The sequence below is a fragment of the Leptonotus elevatus genome, chromosome 11 (genome assembly GCF_054856555.1).
Source record: "Leptonotus elevatus isolate MCC_2025b chromosome 11, RoL_Lele_1.0, whole genome shotgun sequence".
Lineage (NCBI taxonomy): Eukaryota > Metazoa > Chordata > Actinopteri > Syngnathiformes > Syngnathidae > Leptonotus > Leptonotus elevatus.
Window position 1 is genome coordinate 14855159 of NC_141249.1, and position 23639 is coordinate 14878797.

Consider the following 23639-nt stretch of genomic DNA (forward strand, 5'->3'; position numbering starts at 1 on the left):
TTTATGACGTCTTTTGAGTCATGAGGTCTCTATTTTGTCCTCCCTTTATCTTGACGTGTTTGAAAAAATCAGTGGATCTTTGTCAAATGAGGGAGTTTATGTTTAAGAATTTAACCAATGTAGACGAGTTAGAAAATTAAAAACGAAATTAAAAAGGTTGTGGGGTATCGGCCTACACTCCAATTGACAGGATGAGTTTGAAAATGATAATCCACAGTTTAAAGAAATCTATCAGAGGAAATCGATCGCAAAGTAAGTCTGAAGCAAGCAAGGACAATAATGCATATTCGCCGAATGAAGGTAATTATATTATATTATATCTTTTATTTTAGAATCATATTTGAAAAATGTAATGTTTGGAGCCCAGTGTTTGCAAAAGAGTATAGATAATATGAATATATGTGAGTTTTTCCCAGCATGCCAGGATTCGGCCGGTCATGGGATTCTGGGAAGAGAATAAGAGATATGAAAGGCACAGTTATGCAAATTTAGGACAAATTAAGTCATGGTAAAAAATTACCTATTATTGAACAAAACCTATTTGAAAGATAAATATTTATAAGCTCTGTCTTATATTAATGAATGAGCGAATGTCATTCAACTCAATCAAGGGCTGGGCTCTATTTTAATGTCACAAAAATAGATCTTTTCCTGTTCCAACAGCACAGGACCTACGGATCTTAATCAAATAACATTTACTAATCCCAACTAACAAAAACTATCAGGGTTTTTTCCTCCAAATAAAATTTATGTGAGTTTATGAGAAACTAAAAATGAAAAGTTTCTGCACTCAGGAGAACGGCCCCAGGGGGTTGATGAGGAGAAATTCCACAACTGGAAAGGAGACGTGCCAGGCTCGGCCATCTCATCAACTGATGCTCTCAGGTTGAAAGGAGAGACGAAATTCCACAACTGGAGCATCAATCTTATCACCTCCGACCTGGAGCCACGTCAGCTGAATCCGTGCCCGGTTCCGGAGCTGCCGTTTGAGGACATCAGTCAACGGATCAAGAGCAAGTGCCTTTTCTTGGGCAATCATTCCTTTGATCAGTCACATTTTGGGCAGAATAATCCCAGGTGACAAATCGAAGAATTTGGGTAGTCTACCCCAAATTCTTAAAGAAGAGACGAACTATTGCGACACTCTTTTCATTTAAAAAAAAAAAAAAAAAAGACCTTCAAAGAACTTCATCACAAGATGGCTTCAAAGAACACATATTCGTCTGCCGATACATTGCGACACTTTTTAATGAACAACATTTTATGTTAAGCCTCACATATGCTATGCTTATTTCACTAAAAATCTTTTAAATGTATCAAATTGTTTTTTAATGTCATATGATTGCTAAACTACCTCCTCTTCTGCTAAAGGGATGTTTTAAGGATAATTATTTTTACCACACAACCATTGAAAAAAAAAATGTTTTAATGTGTTGAGCTCTCAAGAGCTCAAATGAGGGAATGATGAGTTATTAACATTGTTTTTTAGTTTTAAATTATATTTTAGCCGTATATAATTATGTTAACTCAGTATGGCTGTATGAATAGACCTACATTCTTATCTGTGTTACTTTCATGAGAAAGAGCAACGGGTCTGTCTATTCATTCCGTAATCTAAAGGGAGGTTCCGGGGATTTTGCTGTGTCACCAAGGGAGTCAGGCTTATTATTATTGTATTCTTTTAATCTGATTTATATCCATGGGAACGGATTCTCTTGTATTCAGTTGTAACCAGGTGTGTTGTGGGCTGACCTTTTTCTGAACCCTTTTTGTGAATAAATAACGATGTGAGCTGGAGAGAAAGACACATTTTGAACAGAGACATCGCTTGGATGGTCTGTCTATGTGGACCAGAAGCTTCTGGTAATTAAAACCTTTGCAAAGGAACTCCTTCAACAGAATCTCACCATTCAGTTAATTGAACACGCAAAGAGTACAATACTTAATATTGTCCACTCTAACAATACACTGCCTATTCATAATGATATATATGGTTTTTTTCTCATTTATTTATTTTGTAACTAATTAATCGCACAATTTTCCATAATTAATCGTGATTAATCAAAAATGTTCTACTTTTTTTTTTTCAAAACTTGTAACAGATATTTACTTGAGTAAAATCTTGAAATTAATGTAAAATCAAATAGAAAGTATATTTAGAGTCAAAGAATGTTATAGATTCATTTGATCCTTGAAGAGAATACATATAAAAAAAAATACAACTATTAAACAAAATGATCAAAACGGACTGAGCTTTTTACAGGCTATCTTTTTTTTTGTTGTCTTCTTAGATACAATTCTCAGAACTTCTCACTTACTCAGGTTTAGTTGTGCCCACCAAGTAACACAGGCCCGTAGAAGGAACTTGAGCAGGTTATTTTACTCTGAGATGATACGACAAAGACGTACAGCTAATAAGCTATTTGAATTTGGCTTTGTAAAGTGCACAAATTACTTGAGATGTCTCCAACAAACGTCAAGTAAAACTAACTATAGTACGAGTTTGTCCATTTTCACGGCAGTGGCTACGTTTGGCTGCAGGTTATAGGCCGGAACAGGAAGTAAAAAAAAAAAATGGAGTTAATTGAATATATATTTTTTTACATACATATATACATATATATATATATATATATATATATATATATATATATATATATATATAAACTTCATTGTATATATGGCCACTGTATCAAGCTTTAGAAGTTTCTCCTCATCTGCGGGAGCAGCCGTGAAAAAGGTCGAGCGGGAATTCACTGGCAGACCAAGGAAATTGGGTGCAGCAGATGAAAGTCTCATCAAGTCGACTTTGCTTTGAAATGTGGCAAAGTGGAGCTGCGGCACCAGCTCCCGACTGACAGAAGCCAATTACAGGCCAAAAAGACATTCCTTCATGGCGGAAACAGATCGTAGCGACTCACCTATTCATGAAGAGACCCGAGAAAAACTGGGGCGCACAAAAATGCCACTGTGGGTGGACTCTTTTAGCTTTTCGGGAGAGTGAAGCATTGGTACGGTGACAAGTGGAGGCCGGGTATTAACTCGGAATGTTTTGATTGATGCAGAATTGAATGACATTTTTCGGCCAGGAACTCCGAGTTCCGTCTCGTTTGTTTCCTGTGTGTCTCCTTATGAGGTAACACTATGTTTGTAGTAACTTCGCAGTGTTTAATCGCCTCGTTTACGTTTGCCGCGCGTTTAAATAAACGTCATCGAGCTGCGGTGCTAAAAATAGAACGGTGCCGTTTACGGCCCCTGCAGACGCTAATTATAGCTCTTATACATACTACATTGTATTTGTAATGAACTGGGAGCGTAAAACAGGAAAAAAAGAAATACAGAGCAGTCTTTTAAATTAAAAGCATGGATTTCAAAATAAGATATAACTAAACATCACACACTAAAAAGTTTGAGGAATTCTTAACATGGTAGGTATTACTAAATTACTTGAAGCCCTATTGTATTGAATTGAATTTGTTGCACTTCACTTAAAAATAAGTTATTTACTTATTTTGATTGGGACTTTTTATTCTGGCCACTGGATTATTTGTTTCATCCTTTTTATCGATTTTTTGGACATTCATTTTATTGTGTGCTCTATGCACAATGACTTTTATGAGCAAATTGAAAAAATATAATTGCCAATAATTTCATTCGATTTTAAAGAAATTTGCTGTAGTTGGGATATATGTGTCTTTTTTTTTTAAATTATCTGTCATTGTTTTGGGGAAAATTGTATGTGTCATAAGTACTAATGGTATCGGCATTGGTGAGTACTGAAGATTTGAAATTTCATGTATCATAAGTACTAATGGTATCGGCACTTGGTATCGTGAGTACTGAAGATTTGAGTATCGTTTCGGTCTAAAAAAAAGTGGTATCGAACATCCCTAGTCAAAACTGTCATAAATTAAGCATTTTTGACAAATTATGTCATTGATTGATCGGTTTAAAAAAAATCTATATCTGTCAATCCGATCCAGCAGATCACATCTGTGTTAAATTAATACTAGTCTTGGGGAAATTAAGATTAAATGTATGTGTGTGTGCTTTTTTTTTTATTGCGTCAATTGTCACCTAGTGAATGAAATGGAAGGATGGTCGGCTAACCATCACAAAAACACACACATTTGACAATCATCCAACAATGCATGACTTAGTGAACTGACGTATGATTTTTTTCATTTTATTTTTTTTTGTACAAAGACCAGAATGAAAATCACCTTTGAATGCCAATGACCCCGCTCAAATTATCCACAAATATCCCACAAAGGGGCACAACAAAATGTAGTTTGGGTTGCATGGGCAACAATGATGAGGCTCGTGTCGATTTGCTCTGCAGGACATAATGTGACAATTCCGAATGGTCAATAAAAAATATTTATTTTTGATTACTGCATTATATATTTTTTTGTAGTCTACTGCCGAATGAATGGAGTGAACATCATGTACTGCGGCCCAAATCAATGACACAAAACAGCTCAATACACAGCTGGGATGTGCTTGTCTTGTTCTAAAGGCAAAACCTCGCCTCCCCTCTTGTGTTTATGCATCACTAATACGCTTAATTATGTTCAATATCCATCCATTTTCTGAACCGCTTATCATTAGCATAACCCTCATGATAATGAGATCACCTCAGGTCACCACTTGCAAGTGTTTATGAAAAAACAACAATTTGTGGCAGCAGTGAGAGAAATTGCTAAAATCACTGTGGGTCATATATGGGCCATTGTGGGATTGCAAAGCAGTTTTAAAAAAGAGAGGGGAAAATTATATTGCCAGAATAAAGTCGCAATCTTCCAAAATCAAAGTGATTCTTATTATAAAGTTGGTCTTTTCAAAAAATATATATTTTTTTAGAGAAAAATAAGTTTTCTAATTTGAACACTAGTAATATATATACATATATATATATATATTAGGAGTGTCAAAATTAGTGCGTTAATTTAAAGTTCCTTTATCGCCACCATTTTTTTTTTTACGTGTGACCGCCCCTTACTTGGAAAGCCAGTACTGAGGGAATTCCAGTCACATCGCAGCAGACACGTCCATGTAAACATTTTGCAGTAAGACATTTAATTTAATTTAAATTTATGGAGACTGGGGTCAAGTTGTATTTTACAATTTCAAAAATCTGCCACCAATGTCTTACAAATGTAATTATGCTATCTAGAGGCAGAAAAATGACCTCAACACAAATCAATATCACACTCGTTTTTTACAGTACAGTACAGTGTTCCCTCGTTTTCCACTGTGTAAGGTTCCAAAAAATACCCGCAATAAATGAAATCCGCGAAGTAGTTAGCTTTATGTTTTACATTTATTATAAATGTTTTAAGGTTCTAAAATGCCTCAGCACACAATTTATACACTTTTCTCATCAAGGCATTTACATTTTCTCACATTTCTCTCTTTTAAATACATAAAAAAATACATGTACATTACTGTAAAAAAAAATGCATAAAAAATTGCACCCCAAAAACACAGCGAGACCGTGAAAAATGAACCGCGTAATAAATAGTGAGGGAGCACTTAACTCACTTTTATGAATTTTTATAAAATTACTGTATCAGTGACTAAAAGATGCAGCCATATTTCTATTAGTCTAACATTTTTTTTCACTTTTATGTTAACAAGAGTATGACAACTTAGAAAAAAAATTGACATTTTATTGTACATTTAGAACAGATAAAAAAGTTGTGATTAATTGTGTTAACTATTGAAGTCATGCGATTAATTACAATTTAAAAAAAAATCGCCTGAAAATATATATATATACATTTCTTTCTTTCTGACAGTACAAGCGTGGATCTTGACGCCGTGCCAGTCTTACCGTATGTGACATCACACATATCAGAGAAGTTGCTCAGCCTTGATGTTGAGGCCAATTCACATGAGACGCTTGATGCAAATGTGGCTTCGACTGGCTGCACCATCTTGAACGGGCTGAAACCGTAGCATGATGAACATTACATACCATGTTATTCGACACGCCTGATATGTTTGGTAGGGAGCGGTGCAAAAGTCAAAGTAGTCCGTGTTTTACCTGATGGGGTTTGCTGAGGATGTGTGGCGAGATCGCTGACGCTGATATTACAAAAAAGCAAATGGGAGAATAGTTGATTAGACAAGTGTTATATGATCACGACAAGTATGCCTTGATGACTCACTGTGAAAAATATGCAGTCTTGCTGACACTTTAGAGACTCGTTGACACCGCTCGACACAACGAAACAAAAGAAGCTGGTGGTGGAAAATATGAATGCTATACACCAAGAGCAAAGAAAAATGTAACAGTGCATTTGCAAGAGATTGAATAAAGTGTTGGGGGGGGGGGGGTGGAAAGTGGATGAATAGCGCTGGAAATAATGGTGAAAATTGATAGACAGGGTTTGTGTGTGCAACAGTGTCATTGTGTGTGTCTGTGTGCTTTTTAGAATCCTTCTGTTGCCCACGCTAGTTGACAGGCTAATTCAAATGTATGTAGCTACATTTTCATTGAAGCTAGCTCACAGCATAACACAATCGGACTCTGTGATCATATGTCTGCAAGATCGATCGAATTGCGGGACATGTTTTGTTCTGCCTCGCACTCTGACATCTGGATTTTGGCCTGTTTTACTGCCACTTCCCCTCTCTCCTCCCTCCTCCTTTTCTTGCTCGGAGAAGTGGGCTACGTTGACGTATGGATTCTGTATCGACCAACCATGAAACGGGTCTGGAGAATGAGGTGTTTATTTACTGAATTGCTAACGCATAGCATATGCTAGGACTATGCCAACTTTTTTCTCTCAAGAAGATATCTTTATTTGAGAGAATGCATTTTAAAGAATGGGTACATAAATCCCTGAATTAAAACTACAAAATGGTCATATTGTGGCTTCAACTTTTTTTTTCTTTTTTTTATCCAGTACAGTATACAGTATTTGTTAGGTAGAGTTCAGTTGTATTATAAATTGTATTAAGCACAATACAGTTGCATTTCATCATTTTGAATGGTTTATTTTCAATTTATTAAGGTCCAAATTGTATAAAATTTTTATGTGCAATACATTTGGAATAATATTTTTTTTTTTTTACAGAATGTACCTATACTTTAACTTTTAAGAAGTATTGGAGTATATCTATGACTATTTGGATTACTTTTAGGAAGTATTACAGTAGATTTAAGTGTATTTAGGTTTTAAAAAAAAGAAAAGAAAAAGCTTTTGACTAGACCTAAGAGTACTTACTGTAAATGGGTAACTTTTAGAGAGCATTTTAGTAGGTTTAAGAATGTTTAGAAAACTTTTAAAGAGTATTTCCGTTTATTTAAGCACATTTAGGTAACTTAAGTAATATCATATGACATCAACTAGGAGTAGTTGGGTAACTTGGTGAGTATTTCTAAAGATTTAACATAAGCATACTTTAAAGAAGTATTTCAGTATATCTGGGAGTGTGTAGGTTACTTCTTGGTAGTATATTTGGCAGTATCAGGTAACTTTTAAGAAGACATTGAATATGTCTAGGAGTATTTGGGTTACTTTTATGGAGTATTTCAGTAGATTTAAGTGTATTTAAATTGCTTTTAGGGAATATTTCATTGAATTAAGTTATATGTTATATTATGTACATCTACAAGGAGTAGTGCAGTTGGGTAACTTGAGGAGTATTTCTCTAAATGTAAGCACAGTTCAGTAACTTTTAAGAAGTATTTGAGTATATTTGTGCGTAAGTTATTCTTTAGATATTAGTTCAGTAGATTTAAGTGTGTTTTGGTAACTTTAAAGCATATATATGTGTATATGTATTGGTGAATTTTTCGGTTATTTTTAGGGAGTATTTCAGTCATTTAAGAGTACTTTGGTAACTTTTAAAAAGTAATTGGGTACATCCAGAAGTGTGTCTGTCAACTGCTATGCACGTTTAGTTTAATGTTGCTTATTATAGTGGTACTTGGAGAGACAAGTATGTTTTGAGGTGGTACTTGGCGTAAAACATTTGAAAACCACGACAGTACTCGAGTACATCCAGATGATGTTCCAAATGACACACTGGGAATTCTCCCATCAAGGTCGCGCACCTGAGAGGTCTTAAGAGCGCAGCACAGTTGTCAGACTGGCATTTTGGGTATTGAATGGCATTTGGGCCTCAGCATCTCTACATCTCAGCGTGATGTTGTTTTTCAAAGGCTCCAAAAGGCTCGTTAGCATATTTCAGAATTTGACCTTCATTTTACATATCAGGGATGAAACGACACAGGGAGTGATGCTCTGATGGCGAATTGGGAGCTCGCTGTCAAATGTCATATCAAGTCATTATCGACAACTCAGCCAACAATAGAGCCATTATGCATGATCCCAACCCCCCCCCCCCCACCGCTTTTAGCTACCGTTAAGATTCCCTGAGGAAGTGAGACAGTATATACACTGTAAATGGTGCTGTAGTAAGTAAAAAAAAAAAAATGCCCGATTGCTTCCTTCCAGACACTTTTCAATGAGCATTTCACAACGCAGTCAACCTGCTGACCTTACATTTGGAAAGAAAGATCTCTCCTGAGCGTTGGATACAGCCCGGCTCATACTGTCCATGATAACGCCGCACTGATTTGAGCAAGCGTTTTATTTAGAGGTTAAAATAATCATTTAAATAACATAGTTCAGCATATTTTATATTTACGAAGTGTGGAAAAAGACAAAGATAAAAATTCTGCACAGTATTGAAAAAATGATGTACTTACTCAGTATGTGACATTTAGATGATCATATTGTTCTGTTGTATGAATGGCGACAAGGGAATGCGGATGATAATTTTACCGTCTGCCATCGAATGAATGCCGTGAATTAAATTGCACTGGCTGTCACTATACATCACTAGAATAGATTGATGAACAAAGATACAATATTCGCAGAAAATAAAATTGGATTTTCAAACAGATTGAGTTTAATAGTAGAATTAACACCTGATGAAAATGTGCCGCAGCTCAGTGGTTTGGAATCACTGATCTAATAGAGTAGGTGTTTATAATGGAAGCTACTTTGGTTGTTTGATGATGTTATTAACCATCGTTTATCATTAGAATCAATTAGATCAAGCCCGCAAAGGGGTTTAATCTTGCCCATCAGACGATTTTGTAAAGTAAGAATTTCACAAGCAGTCCTCAGATGAGCAAGGCAACTTGGATTTCATTATTTTATACACAACCTAAAGTTAATGTTTGTTTAAAAAAAAATAAAAAATAAAATAAATCATAGACTGACATAAACGTGTTAAATTAGACACAAATTCAATTACTGGTAACACAAATACATATGACAAAAACAGGTAGATTTAATACGTCCAGAACTCATACAGGCAAAGTGTTTCATTTGCATTTGTGTTATTTTTGGGAACAATATAATTACAGTTAAGCTCCGTAATTTAGGGCTGGCCCACAAATAGCGAAAATCTGCGTGTAATTGACGGCAATTGTTTTAAGTTAGATACTATTATTTAACCAAATCCGGCCCCTGAGCTAATATGAGTTTGACACCACACTGGATAATAAAACGCAATAAAGTTTAAAAAAATAAAAATAAATCTGCTTGATGCCTGGCAGACACAATAAATGGATACCATGTTTGTCTATTTGTTGTCTTTTAGGTGGAGGAATAGCTAGCTAGCTAATAGCTCGATGATAGCTAGCTAGATAGGCTACAGTAGCTTGCTAGCTTGCCAGATAGATAGATAGATAGATAGATAGATAGATAGATAGATAGATAGATAGATAGATAGATAGATAGATAGATAGATAGATAGATAGATAGATAGATAGATAGATAGATAGATAGATAGATAGATAGATAGATAAAATAGGATAATTAAAAACAAAACTGTACTTAAATATGAGTCAATTAAAATTAATTTCACATAAAATAAACAAATCTGACCTAAATAAATGCTGCAAAACAAACAATTTTGAAAGATTAGATGCGAATTTAAAACAACAATAACATTTAAATACAACTGAACTGTACTTAAGCAGTGATTCTTTTCGATAGTCTTACTTGTATGAATATATTCATACAGTGTGGTATACCACACTTTGATCACTGCATTAGATGCTCACTGAGTTGAAGAGTTGTGTTACTTTCTCTAATGTTTACAAATCCAGCCAGTTTAGAACATGCACCGACCTTCAATTAAACAAATAAATAAATAAATACAGCATACCGTTCATACTAAATATCTTCTTCTTTTTTTTTTATACGTTTTGTGCTGCAAACCGTTTTTTGCTTGAATTAAGCTTTTCATTTAAAAGCAGTGCTTTCATTTCGATCTTGTGCAGTTATTGCAGAGCCCTTTGGAACTAGCTTCTGAAAGATAATCAAGCAATTACGCAATGTTCTTTTTTGTATGGCTCAACTAGCCCAGGCATGACACTGTGACTTCTCGCTTTGTGCGGGAACATCTTGCTTATTCCCATGTTCACTTACTTGCAGGCCTATTCTATGACCTCCATGTTCATATCATCTGGTGACACTTGCTGCCGCCTCCTACGTGTTCTGGCAACATTCTGAAGTTAAATATGGAAACACGCATTTGCTCCCTCTAAATTCTACCTCTGCCAAGGAGGTTATGTTTTTTCCGCTCCACTGTTTTGTCAGGCTGTTGATTCATGTTTGTCTTTTTGGAGGGATTGCAAAAAATAGTTTGCCACTTTGTGCATGTGTGTGGCTAAAACTTTTTGCCCCCCAGCCACCACTGTGTTTTATAGAAAATATTTTGTTTTTGTGTGTTTGTGTGTGTGTGGGTGTTGTGTTGTCGCTGCCATCTAGTTGTCGGGGTCTTAAGCACACGCATATTTCAAATTTGCTTGTATCTCAAGTCAAAAAAAAAAAAACGGATTTGTGATTGTCCTTTTTTTCTACATCACTTGTTCCTCTCAAGTCAAATCAAAATCTGCAGAGAAGCAAAGCAATTTTTCTATCTTCTAAAATCCCAGCACACTGATTATGTTGATTTACTACTTTGTGCAGCAGCTTTCTTATAAGCCTCATCAACACTGATTAGCTCCATCATAGGACACTTTGTGCTATTCCCTCAAGCTTTGCTGATGCACAATTCTAATCAGAATCCAGTATTCTCTCAAATTGCTTTATAAATCACTGGTGATTTGAGAACTTTTACTGTTCAAAGTACTGCGGTTCACTGGAGCCATTTTTATTGCATTTCTATTGTCTGTCAAATGTATGGCAAAGGTTAAAAAAAAAAAAGGGCTGCATGTCAATAAGCTACCAAAATAAGAGAAGCCACAGACTTTGGTCTCTGCAATGTGTGATATATCCTCAAGTGCAGATGCATTCCTGATGTATAGCTGTGCGGCTGTGTGCTTAAGCTACCAATCAGATCCTATCTGGTCTGGGCCAATGGGGGCCAAGCAGTCTGGCTGACTGGGCTTGGGTGTGCTGTGTTGGAGTTTCAACTTTGGACCCAACAAGAGCAGCTGAGTGATTCAATAGAAAGTCTTCATCGACAGAGCTTCTCAAAAAATCCGGCTATCGTGACTGGGATTTTTCGTCTTGGGGGGCCTCCTCGGTTTACCACCCGAGCAGGGAAACTATGGAGAACTACCCTGATCAGGTAAATACTGTCATTCAATTCAGTATTTGTTGGTGGGTTCAACTTCTGACTGACGGTTAAGTTGTAAGAAAGAGCAAAGTCTTTCGCTTAAATATATTTACTAGTGGGTGGGACATTATACAGTAGCGTTATCATGACATATATTGTTTTCTCTCCAGGTAACCATATATCAGAAAATATACATATTGTCAAGGGTCAAAAGTATGGAGAATTTCCCATGATTTTTAACACCGTTAAAAACAGATTTTTTTTTTAATGTCGCTCTCTTTTTTGGATCTTCTGATTGTGTGATACTATTTGTATAAAAATATCGTAGTAATAATGTTAACCTGTGATTCTAACTATGGGCAAAATATGGGGCGTAATGAATACCTGTATTTGAATTGATAGGTTACAACTCTTAATATGATATAAATAAAGATGACTTGACTATTGTTGTGAGAACATTTGTGTTGCACTGTGAATGGCCAAGCTCGCTGATAATTGATCAATCTAGTATTGGATCTTGTGATATTGCGCAATACTATCATTGGCAAAACAGGATAATAAATGATCGCAATCCCACCTACACGACATCCGTAATAAATTGTTTGTGACATACTTTTATCTGAGAGTCAATCAAAACTGTGAATCATCACCTCTGTTAAGGAAGAATTTCAGATTCAGCTCTTGCATTGGATCTTGTGATATCTTGATATTGCTGCTATCACTGGCAGAATATCACAACATAACACGGGCTACTCTGCAATTCCAATGACAGAGACAATGATAAACATATTAAGGTTGAGTCAGAAAAGACACATCATAATTCAAATTTTTGCGACAGTTTTTTTTAATCCAGTGATACTGCGACACTATTGATTAAATAGCACGTGACTATGGCTAAAACGTATCAGCTCTCTGTTTGTGAAGTCCTGAGACTGTTTTCTGATGAAGCGCTATACAAATATACATGACTTGACAATGCATCATGAGTTACTGTCAGAATCAAACTATCGCCCACACTTTGCATTTTTTCCAATGACTAAATCTCTGATACTGGCAACCAAAACTGAGCTTAAATTTTCAAATATTTGATGTAGTTCTAGGATAGGATTTCATCACATCCCATTGTGATACCTTGATACTATTATAGTATTACTATCAAATAGCAGGATGACATATTATAAGGTAGTTTGTGATTCTAACTTAAAAAAAAACAATAATAGTATTATTTGATGAATACCTATTATACAGTGTATATTTAAAATGAGCATTTTCTTTGTAATAGAATTTGAGGTATAGGATCTTGTGATATCATGATACTGTTGATATCGTCCAACAAACAACCACAATAAAGAACATTGATCAAGGACTGCCCTTCTGACAGTGTTAATCAAAGCTATTACATACTGTATATACACCCCTTGTCCTAAATTATGCAATATCATGATACAGCTGGTATCATCACTACACGGGTGACTACTGCAGTCACAAAAATGAAAATTTGATTCTAATAATACCTTTCTGCCCTTGCATTGGACTTAGAATGTGCAGCTCATGATAACTTGAAATGGACAAAAATAATAACAAAGGTGTGTTTTTTCATGTTAATCACCAGCAGCAAACTGCAAACGTTTACTGACAATATGTTCTTTGCAGCCCCACTAGTCTAAATATGGTATTCTGGTTAATATTGTGTTAGTATTTATCAATATCAGAAGGCGGCCATTTTGCCACTTGCTGCCGCGTGAAAATGACATCACAGTTGCTCAGGTCTCAGGTAATAACCAATCACAGCTCAGTTTCAGAAAACAGGTGTGCTGTGATTGGTCGTTGCCTGATCCCTGAGCAACTGTGATGTCATCTTCAGTCGACAGAAAGGGGCAAGATGGCCGCCTGCTGAGATGGATAAAAATGGCTGTATTTTGCTTCATAATAACTCATATTCCAAAATGTAATATTAATCAGAATGTCATATTTAGACTAGGGAGGTCACATGTAACATATTATTGTCAAGAAATGTTTAAGGTAAATATCATGATGACAGCAGGCATATGATGGTATGGAGCTACTCGATTGGCTGTTTGACCAAAATGATGGAATCCTCCGGCACGAGGAAGCGGGACAACATGGCAGCCAGCAGCACCACTGGCCTGTGCAGGAACCAAATGTGCGTAAGCCTGCCAATCATCTACAAATAGCACTTATCTTCTTACCATCATCATCTCCGCAGTGTAAAAGACAAGAAAAACAATAACACCTTTCACCCCAGCAGATGCTCCAGCTGGCTGAACAGGCGGACGCCGACTTCCTCAACGCCCTCCTGAGTGGAGGCGAATCAGTGTCGGACTCGCCGCTCTGGTCCCCCTCGCCGAGCGACAGCGGTATCAGCGAGGACCCGCCCTCGGACCAGATGGATAGCCCCCAGCGAGCTGAGAGCCCCCCCGGCGATCTTCATTGTTTGGGTCTGAAGTCACAGGCCAAAGCAGACTTGGAGGCCCAAGTGTCCATCAAACCCAGTGAGCTACTTATTATGTCATTGATTGTGGTGGACTTGTCTACAGCCCTTAGTGATGGTGTTAGGGGTGTATTAAGTAAAGTACATACCACTGAAGCTCTTTGCATTTTCACTATGTGTATCATTGTTTGTTTGTTATTTTTCTCGTGTGTGTTTGTGAAGACATGTGGGAGGGCGAGCTACCCCCGGACAGGCCGAGATATCCACAATATTCTTCAGACGTAAACAGAGCGCCACCGTGTTCCGGCTCGGCCCTGACTGTTAAGGCTCTGCTGCTGAGCGCCACAACTGAGCCGGTAAGTGAGACAAATACACCTTTAAAAAGTAGCTTAGTTACTGAACGGATTAATTGCTTTTAAAAGTTACAAGATACATGAGTGCTACCAAACGTCACTTAAAGGTGGAAAAATAACACAATGTAAGCCCTTTAGACTTAAATCGTAGCACTCGCTAAGGCTAGGATAACATAGCACCGGACTTAGCATAGCATGCTAACTTAGCGCCACTTACTTCCCATGGATACACTCCAGGTGAAGATAACTAATATAAATAACTGCGTTACTCTCAATATTGTAACTTATCGCTCTCCAGCTGCTTTAACATGATGTAATTGCAGCTATGGAGGACCCACAAAATATGTCGCCTGTCGAAAAAAATATATAAACAAACGGAAGTCATTTTTACTGAGTAAAAGACAATAATCATTACTTGTTGTTTTGTTGCCTTTGGCAGTTCCTGAGTTACCGTTCACACAGTTATTGGACATGAATAATCTATTGTTGGAACTTTACTCATAGCATGTCCACTTTTTTAGACAATTTAGACACTTTAGATATGTGGATATTACCGAAGAAAAGTTAAAGGTGGACAAAATAACAAAATGGGATCCCTATTTATGGACATAAATCGACACGTAGCACTCGCTAAGCTAACATAGCACCAATAGCATTCTAACTTAACAGAAATTACTTCTCATGGACACACCCACTCAGGATATTAAAACTATGTGACTGCAAAGACAGGAGACTGCTATTAAGCAGCTTCTATAGTCACTGTTTTTGCAATTATTGTCTGGATCACAAATTATTAAAATTTATTGGCTGAGGATAAGGTGCGCAACATCGCTTGGAAACAAACAAAAAATAGTGGCATTCTTGTTTTGAATGTTTTAAGAACGACTTAACAAAGCGCTCCATGTTTTGGTAGCGTAATAAGTATTCAATACTCGGAGTGACCGAGGCAAAGTTGTTTTTGCCTCTGACAGCCAACCATGAAAGTTTAGTGTTTTCTTTTGATTTAACCTTTATTACTTTTTAAATCCCCAAGTCTTACTGAGTGGCTGTTTTGCATTATTCTTTCATGTCGGATCAACATAGTAATTTTCCAGCTTGCACCATTACATCGACTGCAGCACGACTTTTCTTCAAGAACACATGGACAGTTTTGCAGCGCCAACTACACTACACTATTTTTAGCCTCTGCTCATGGACTGATTAAAAGTGAACTGTCAGTTGGTCTCATCATTCCCATACGACCCCCCCCCCCCCCCCTCAGTAAATTTAAGTCACTGTCAAACAAAAGTATTGATCAGTAGATGCAGGCCAGTGTTTTTGTTTAATATTGGAATTATTTCAGCCCTTTTTATCTTAAATTATTCAGACACGAGAATAGTCAAGAAATTTCTATAGATTCAAGCTTTCCAGCCCTGTTGATTAAGGCGAGTGGCAGAATGCCGCTTGGCTCGTCACACTCTAATTTTTAGAGGGTTAGAAGCTAAATGAAAGCAATGGCGGCAAGTGGCAAGTGCTCCTTGTGAGGCTGCGGGGAGACTGAAATGAAGGTGTAATAGGGCGACGGCAGCAAGGACATGTAATCAAGCGGCCTTGCTGCTGAATCACACATTTGCATTCCCGTCTCATCTCCAGCCTCCACAGCCTTTCCAACAGTCCATTCAAGAACTGATTCTCAATGAAGACGAGAAGAAGCTCCTCGCCAAGGAGGGCGTGACTCTGCCCAACCAACTGCCACTCACCAAGGTTTGTTATTACAGCTAAATAATTCATACCACTTGTAACCCCTCCCCTCGGAATTTCTCTCTTTTCCTATCAGTATGAAGAAAGGATCCTGAAAAAAATACGCAGAAAGATTCGCAATAAGCAGTCGGCCCAGGAGAGCCGCAAAAAGAAGAAAGAGTATATTGATGGACTGGAGAGCAGGTAACATTTCCAATTACACATCACATTTCCATACGTTGCTGTGAGCATTTGAGCAGTAGAATTACTAAAATTCTGTTGTGCTTTTCATCGCTCCTCACTATTTGCCAATCTCCTGTATTTTCTTTTTCTTTTTTATATTTTAATCTCTGTTGGTCTCCTGAGGCAGTTACCTTGAGTAAACCCTCACAATTCACAACAGGTTGAGCCTAGGCCTTGCAGAAAATAGCGAAATCAACACAAATTATTGTCGCCCGCCTCCCCACTTTCATTTGTATTTAAATAATTGCCTAGTTTAGTGATTCTCAAAGTTGTGTGGTACAAGGACTATTTCTAGTGGTACGCAAAAGACTGAATTCAATGTTCAAACTGTGCATAAAATTATAATGGCTTAAAAAATTTTAATAAAGTACAGTATACTTTCCAAGATCTGAGATGTGCACCTCCAAGAATCTGAACGAGCAAAATCTTGTGACATATTTCCTGTTATGAGTGGGAGTGGTTCAACAGCATTCTTCCTAGAGTCCAGAATTAATTCCTTTGTTTTTGTGATGTTTAATGCAAAATTGTGAACTACATACTACTCCAACAGCCTCCTTTCCTCATCTCTGAGATGCTCAGGTTCTCCACCAGGATCTCAGAAAGAATAGTAATTGAAATCTATGCGTCTGTGGCTCAATCTTTGGTGGCGCAGTTTGCCCTGAAGGCAAAAGTAAGGTTTGAAAAGTATGACGTGACGTTAGATTAGTCTCTCAAAGCACCTCATCATGTGTGAGTCATTGAAGATGACCACAGCTGGCTTTTTGACGAAGAGGATTCAAATGGACTACTTCAGGCATGGAGGGACGACGGCTTGTGACAGGAACAGGTTGAAGATTTTAGTGAAGACACCATCGTATTTGTCGGTGTACGTTCGGAGGTAACCCATCAGGACCAGGGGATTTACTACAGTAACAGCGAGTATGTTTATATGCAGTCAAAAACCCTTCCACAACACGAATATTGGCTAAATTAGTTTTTTGAAAGATCATGTAAACACACGCATAAACCCAATTATAACACTCGTGTTTCCCTTTTTCGAACCGGAATTCTTGTTCATATTAACGCATTCGGAATACCTCAATCGAATGGGGCATTTGTTTTCCTTCTTTGCATGCTCTATTCCACTTATTTCCTGGCTCAGTGTGTATTGATACGCACATTTATATGTGTATATAAGTCCACCGGAAATACTCAAGCAGAGGTAAATAAACATGAAACACACTTTTAGAGCAAGGAGGAAACCGACTATTTTATTTAGCGCGGTGATTGACATGAATATATTATAACGTCTATTTGTTAATGGCGTGTGCGCGTCGTGGTTTTGATCGGGTTTTCCAATTGAGCATGATGACCGTGTATTCGGGAGTAACTCTGTCGGCTCACGCATGCAAACGGGTTATCCCGAATGTTTCAGAATCTGGAATTTTGACCTTAACCTAAATCTTGACTTCATGTAAAGGTAAACAACCAAGTCACCCACACAGCATGGCATCAGTTCTCACAGAAGCTTGCCTCTGTCATTGGTGATGTGGGTGATGCCCTGCATAATCTTCCTCGTAAGCCTCACAATGTCGAGGTACTGTTGATTAATTGTTTGCCGTTGTCTTGGTCTCATAAATTCAATATGATGACGTGCCAATTCTAATTAAACCAGTAAATGTGTTGTTTGTGTACTTTGGCACGCCTTCCAATTTTGAGCGCAAGGGTGCTCCTAGCTTAAGCTTGTAATCTTTCTCTGTATGTTTTCAGAATGGCTGCATGCAGCGCACATAACCAGGAGCTGCAGAGGAAAGTGTCTCAGCTGGAGAAATGTAACATGTGAGAGATTTTAAAATGGGACTCTTCTTTTGCCATCTGTGTGTGAGCACTCGCGCTGTAATCCTAGAGTCATACACTTCCCAACTGCGCCTACATCTTCCTTTGCCCTCCATTCCTCACACAAAAAATTGTTATGGTCTTGTCTTCTTTATAATTATTTTTTCATGAATTTGTCTCCACAGTTCACTAATGGAACAGTTGCGCCGGCTCCAAGCTCTGGTCATGAATACTTCTAACAAGCCGGCCCAGACTGGGACATGCGTGCTGGTATGAACTCATGTGCCAAGATGCAGCGTTTTAAAAAAAAAAAAAGAAGAAGAAGAAAAATCATCCTGACAGCAAGTCAAAATGTGTATGAGCCAAATAAAGGCCAATCATGACAAGACATCTCAAAAGACATAAAATAAGCACAACCCTCAAGTATAAAAGCTCCTTATTTGAATGGAAGCCATGTTCAGTTTTTGATCAGCGCCGTAGCACAGCGTGGCGTGCGCCGCCCAGGGCAATGATGAGGGAAAAAATATTTGAAATTTGGGCTTTAATGAATATGGATGTGTGTCAGAGCCCAGTCACTGAATACATTATCGTGTCAACTGGGGAAGCACATGTTGCCACAGTGTTTGCTGTATATTATTAGGGTAATCAATTATTAGAGTAATGGATAATCCTATCATTAAATAACTACATAAATAAAGGATTCAAGTGAAGGCATTTTAAAATGAAATTCACGGAAATTCCCACAATGCCTCAGTAAAATTGAGGCTTCTTTGTGAGGGAGGAATTTATTTGTCTAATTAACAAATTCATGCATTTTAAGTCAAACATATAAGCAGTGTTTTTCTTTTTTTTTACCTCTCCGCCCCCTTTCTCCTCTGCTTTTGACTTCTTTATCCCCCTTAGGTGCTCTTGCTGTCCGTCTCCCTAATCCTCTTCCCGAGCCTCAAGCCCTACGCTGACACCAAAGTCAGCCAAGGAGACTTCAGCCCAGTAAGAAGTGAGTAACCTTGAGTGGTAAATAGCTCCCAGCGTGCACCCACCTGACAATTGAGCCAAGCCCCCTGTGAGTGACAGCCCCCAACCCACTGCGGCCACCACCTTCCAGAGTTAACCGTTAAAGGTGACATGTGGCCCCCCGGGGAAAGATTTTCAGCCGTCTGTCGGTTTCCTGTCAATTTTCAAAATCATTTCAATCAAAATGTTTGCAATGTTCTGTTAAAATCCATACTTTATTATTAGTTACTGATAATATTTTCTCAAAAATCATTATCATTAAGGATCAGGGGTGTCAAAATTAGTGCGTTAATTTTGAGTTAAAGTTTATTTAATGCCACAATTTTTTTTAACGAGCGATTAATACCCCTTGGTAAGCATGTACTGGAGGAATTCCAGTCGCAACGCAGCAGACACGTCCACGTCAAAATTTAGCAGTAATAAAATTAATAATAATGCATATATTTGTGGAGACTGAGATCAAGTAGTATTTTACAATTATAAAAATGTGCAGAATTCCACAAGCTGATACTGCTCAATGGCACATTTGGTAAATTGCCTTGTCCAGTAACCAGGAGGGTACGGGTTTGAATCCCACCTCCGACTGTACATTGCAAATATCCATCCATCTTCTTAACTGCTTATCCTCACAAGTGTCGTGGGGGGTGCTGGAGCCTATCCCAGCTGACTTCGGGCAGTAGGCGAGGTACACCCTGAACTGGTTGCCAGCCAATCGCAGGGCACACAGAGAAGAACAACCATCCACACTCACAATCACACCTATGGACAATTTGGTGCGTGGGAGGAAACCAGAGTACCTGGAGAAAACCCAGCCCAGACTCAATCTCACGTCCTCTGTACTGGGAGGCGGACGTGCTAACCAGTCAGCCACCGTGCCACCCCATTGCAAATATATCCGTGGCACTTATGCTAGGCGATATACATGTATATCAACTGACTATCATAGTTCCACTTGGAGGCTACTGCATGCCTAGGTGGCGCTATTGAGTGATTATTATGTTTTTTTCCGTTGGATATCATTTCATCTAAATGAATGGAGGGTACTTACTTCAATAATTCACACCTCCCGGGTTCAAGTGTTCTTAACTTCTTTTTATTACTTTATCTTTCAACTACAATTAATACTTTGTAATTTTCACATAATTTATCTTTCAATTTACTTCATAAGCATTCAGCTTAGCATTCAGCTATTAGCATTCAGCTATTAGCATTCAGCTATTAGCATTCAGCTATTAGCATTCAGCTTTCAGCATTTCCACGCAATTTCTGCAGAAATTACACTTAGTCTCGTAACATAGTGGTCCGTGACAAAAACGAGTTTGACATTCCTGTTCTAAATTGTCAGTAGGCCTGAATGTGAATAGGAATGGTTGTGTTTCTATAGTACGTGCCCTGTGGTTGGCTGGCGGCTAGTCCACCTGTAGCCCATCCCTTGCCCGATGTCAGCTGGGATTGCTCCACCTCACCCTTAACCGTGATGAGGATTCGGAACATTATTCATGTTGCTAGCATTTTTATGTGCTATATGGCGTGGAGAGGGGGAAGCCTGAGGGCAAAAATAAATCAAATTGAATTAAATTTTATGCATGTCCAGGATTTTCTTTTTACCATTTGTAACTAAGGGAGAACTCAACTTGACGGCAATTTATACTCCACTGTGCGCTCGTTTCATTATTGTTTAATTAGAAATATATGCATTTAGTTTGCTTAACATGACGCCAGCCCAGAAACTGGAATAATCCGCTTTACCACCTGTGTTTTTTTCATCTCTACTTTTTCACAGTCCAGTCACGGTCCCTGCAGAACGTGCAGGCCTCCCGTGTGCTGCACGTTATTGATCCACCGTTGCCCGCCCAAGACGAATCCAAGTCAGCGCGCCGGCATTTCCCAGGAGATCCGGGTTTGGAAATCACCACCCTGATGGGGAACATGAAGCTGAATCGAGAACTGGATGCCATGTCTGCGAACCGGAGCCAGGAGGAGAGCCTGGGCCATTTCCACGTGGACCCGGTTAGCGGCCACATAGCCACGGTGACTTTGGATCCGAAACGCTCCGCCGGCTTGCCGCCGAACGCTGATGACATGTAAAAGTATCTTTGATTGCTTTGAATTGTCATCGAGCATTTTTTTTTTTTTTTGTTTAATCATGTCGTGAAGATTCTGTATCCGCAGTCTTGTTTGGCCGTTTCCTCATTTGCGATATTCTTTTGTATCCGTGTGTGCATTTCCGATTGTTAAACTGAAATTGCATGTCAACTTGCATCATTTCAAGTCATAAGTGATACCGGCAGTGGGAAATCACAGGGCAATTTCTTAATTACCTTTATCATGGCGGATGTGCTCCAGATCCACACATGAAAATCAACAATATACAAATCATATAAAACCATTTTTGTATAGTTTTACGCCTCCTATATGCTTTCAATATATTAAAACACTTTTTAAAGTATTTCTTAGCACCTTTCCTTTCTCTCACTAGCAGTTCTCCAAACAAGAAGCCAGGTGCGCACTCCCAGTTGAAGTTTACTGTATGATAAACTTTGAGGACGATGCGGAAGATGTTAACTCATTTACTACCATTGACGGTTATAGACGTCAAATATTCATTTGAACTATTTCTATTAGTTTAACTTTTTTTTTTGTTAACGAGAGTATGAAAACCTAGATTTTTTTATTACATTTCGAACAGATATAAAATTAGTGATTAATTGCAAGTTAACTCGTGAAGTCATACAATTAATTACAATTAAAAGATTTAATCGCCCTACGCTGCTAATTTTTTATAATCTTTTCTTTTTTTATCGCGTCAGGCGATTAAAATGTTTAATTGTAATTAATCGCATAACTTCAATAGTTAACTCACGATTACTCATAAATTGTATATCTGTAATCCTAGGTTTTCATACTCTTGTTAACAAAGGTGGAAAAAAATTTAAACTAACAGAAATAGTTTAAAAAAAATTACGTTAATAGCCGTCAATGGCAGTGAATAAGTTCAATTTTAGGGATGTGCGATATCACTTTTTTCAGCGCGATAGCAGTGTGAGTACTCGAGAGTTGAGTACCAAGTCACCGATGCTACCTGTACTTTTAATACATAAAAGTTCTTTACATACAAAAAATAGCCACATAATCTTTCTGCTCTTTAGGGGAATTATGTTTAAAATGGCAAAATGTGGTGGTAACTATACTCCAGGGGTTTCCTCCTCCTCCTCTTCTTCTTCTTCTTGTTTTTCCAGTAAACCTCAATGCTGCACAACATGCTACAACATTGAAGAATGTGTACAGTAGTGGGACTCTGAAATATGAACGACTTTTCCAGATACAAGCCATCATTCTGCTGATTTTCGAAGTTTACTGTCAAACGAAAAATAGAACACCAGAATTACACCTTCTGTATTTAAAACGGCCAAACTGCCTGAGGAAAGGACTGACTAGCTTAATGCTAACACTAACTATAATTTATGTTAACAATTAAAGATGCAATATTATGAAGTGAGATTTTCCCCGTATTTTTCCCTCCCTACTAAAATGCATTACCCAAAACTTTTTAGGGGGAAGGCGGGAACGGATTAATGAAATTCCCATTAATTTTAATGAGAAAAGATGATTTGCGATATAGAATGAATTCAACTTTTATCTCAAGGCACCACTGTATTGTAAAAAATTAAATATGATCACCTAAAAATCTACAGAGCAACATACACACATCAATATGTTTTTATCGATGATTCATGGATTTAAAAAAAAGGCTGAGATAAAATCACAAAATGGTAGGAAGTCTAAACATTGCACCAGGCAGCATTATTCACTCCTTTAAGTTCTACCTGGAACACGCTGATCCGATGTATAGACAAGACATCTCTCAAAGGGCAAATATGTCACAAGGGACAATAGAAAAGCAGAAAACGAGGCCAAAGGTTGAATAGACAACCCCTTATCGCAAGACTTCATGCCCACTTATTGACATGTTGACATATTTACTGAATAGAAAAGGCTTGCGCATGCAGCATGACCAAGCAGCTTTGGGATAAAAGGTTTCTGGCTGCCCGCTGGGTCGGAAACAATCTTATTTCAGGTCCTAAAGGCGAAAGGAGGTTTAGGGTTGCATTGAAATGAGACAAAAAGTTGTCGAATTGTGAGAAGAAAGTTCTAGCTAAGCAGGAAATAGAAGGTCACATGCAAGCTGTGGGGTGTTCTGAAACAAGGGTAGAAGGGTAAGTGAGAGGAAGACCTGAGAGAAGGTTGATGGATTCAGTGAGGGAAGACATGAGGGCAATAGAGGAGGATGCAGAAGATAGACTTTGATGAAAAAGGATGACACGCTGTGGCGACCCCTAACAAACCAAAAGGAAAAGAAGACGGTCTTTAAGAGTAAACATCATTTACACTTGAAGCGCAAATACAATACATAACACCAGAAATGGATTCATACATCCTTAGTACAT

The 23639-nt window shown here is 37.9% G+C and overlaps 1 protein-coding gene across 4 annotated transcripts; it reads left to right on the top strand.

Annotated features, from left to right (window-relative positions):
- The first annotated feature begins 11459 nt into the window (after positions 1-11459).
- creb3l3a (cAMP responsive element binding protein 3-like 3a) lies at positions 11460-21608 on the top strand. 4 transcript variants are annotated; one of them, XM_086089404.1, is made up of 10 exons: positions 11460-11607; positions 13637-13759; positions 13862-14108; positions 14270-14403; positions 16033-16143; positions 16217-16323; positions 18112-18180; positions 18363-18447; positions 19081-19174; positions 20975-21608. In XM_086089404.1, exons 1-10 carry the CDS (start codon positions 11587-11589, stop codon positions 21277-21279), a joined length of 1296 nt encoding a protein of 431 aa, XP_085945530.1. In that variant the 5' UTR covers positions 11460-11586; the 3' UTR covers positions 21280-21608. The 4 variants fall into 4 exon arrangements, with proteins under 4 accessions (XP_085945530.1, XP_085945531.1, XP_085945532.1 ...); XM_086089405.1 differs by having other exon boundaries at positions 13865-14108; XM_086089406.1 differs by having other exon boundaries at positions 11470-11607; positions 13640-13759.
- The last annotated feature ends 2031 nt before the right edge of the window (positions 21609-23639 follow it).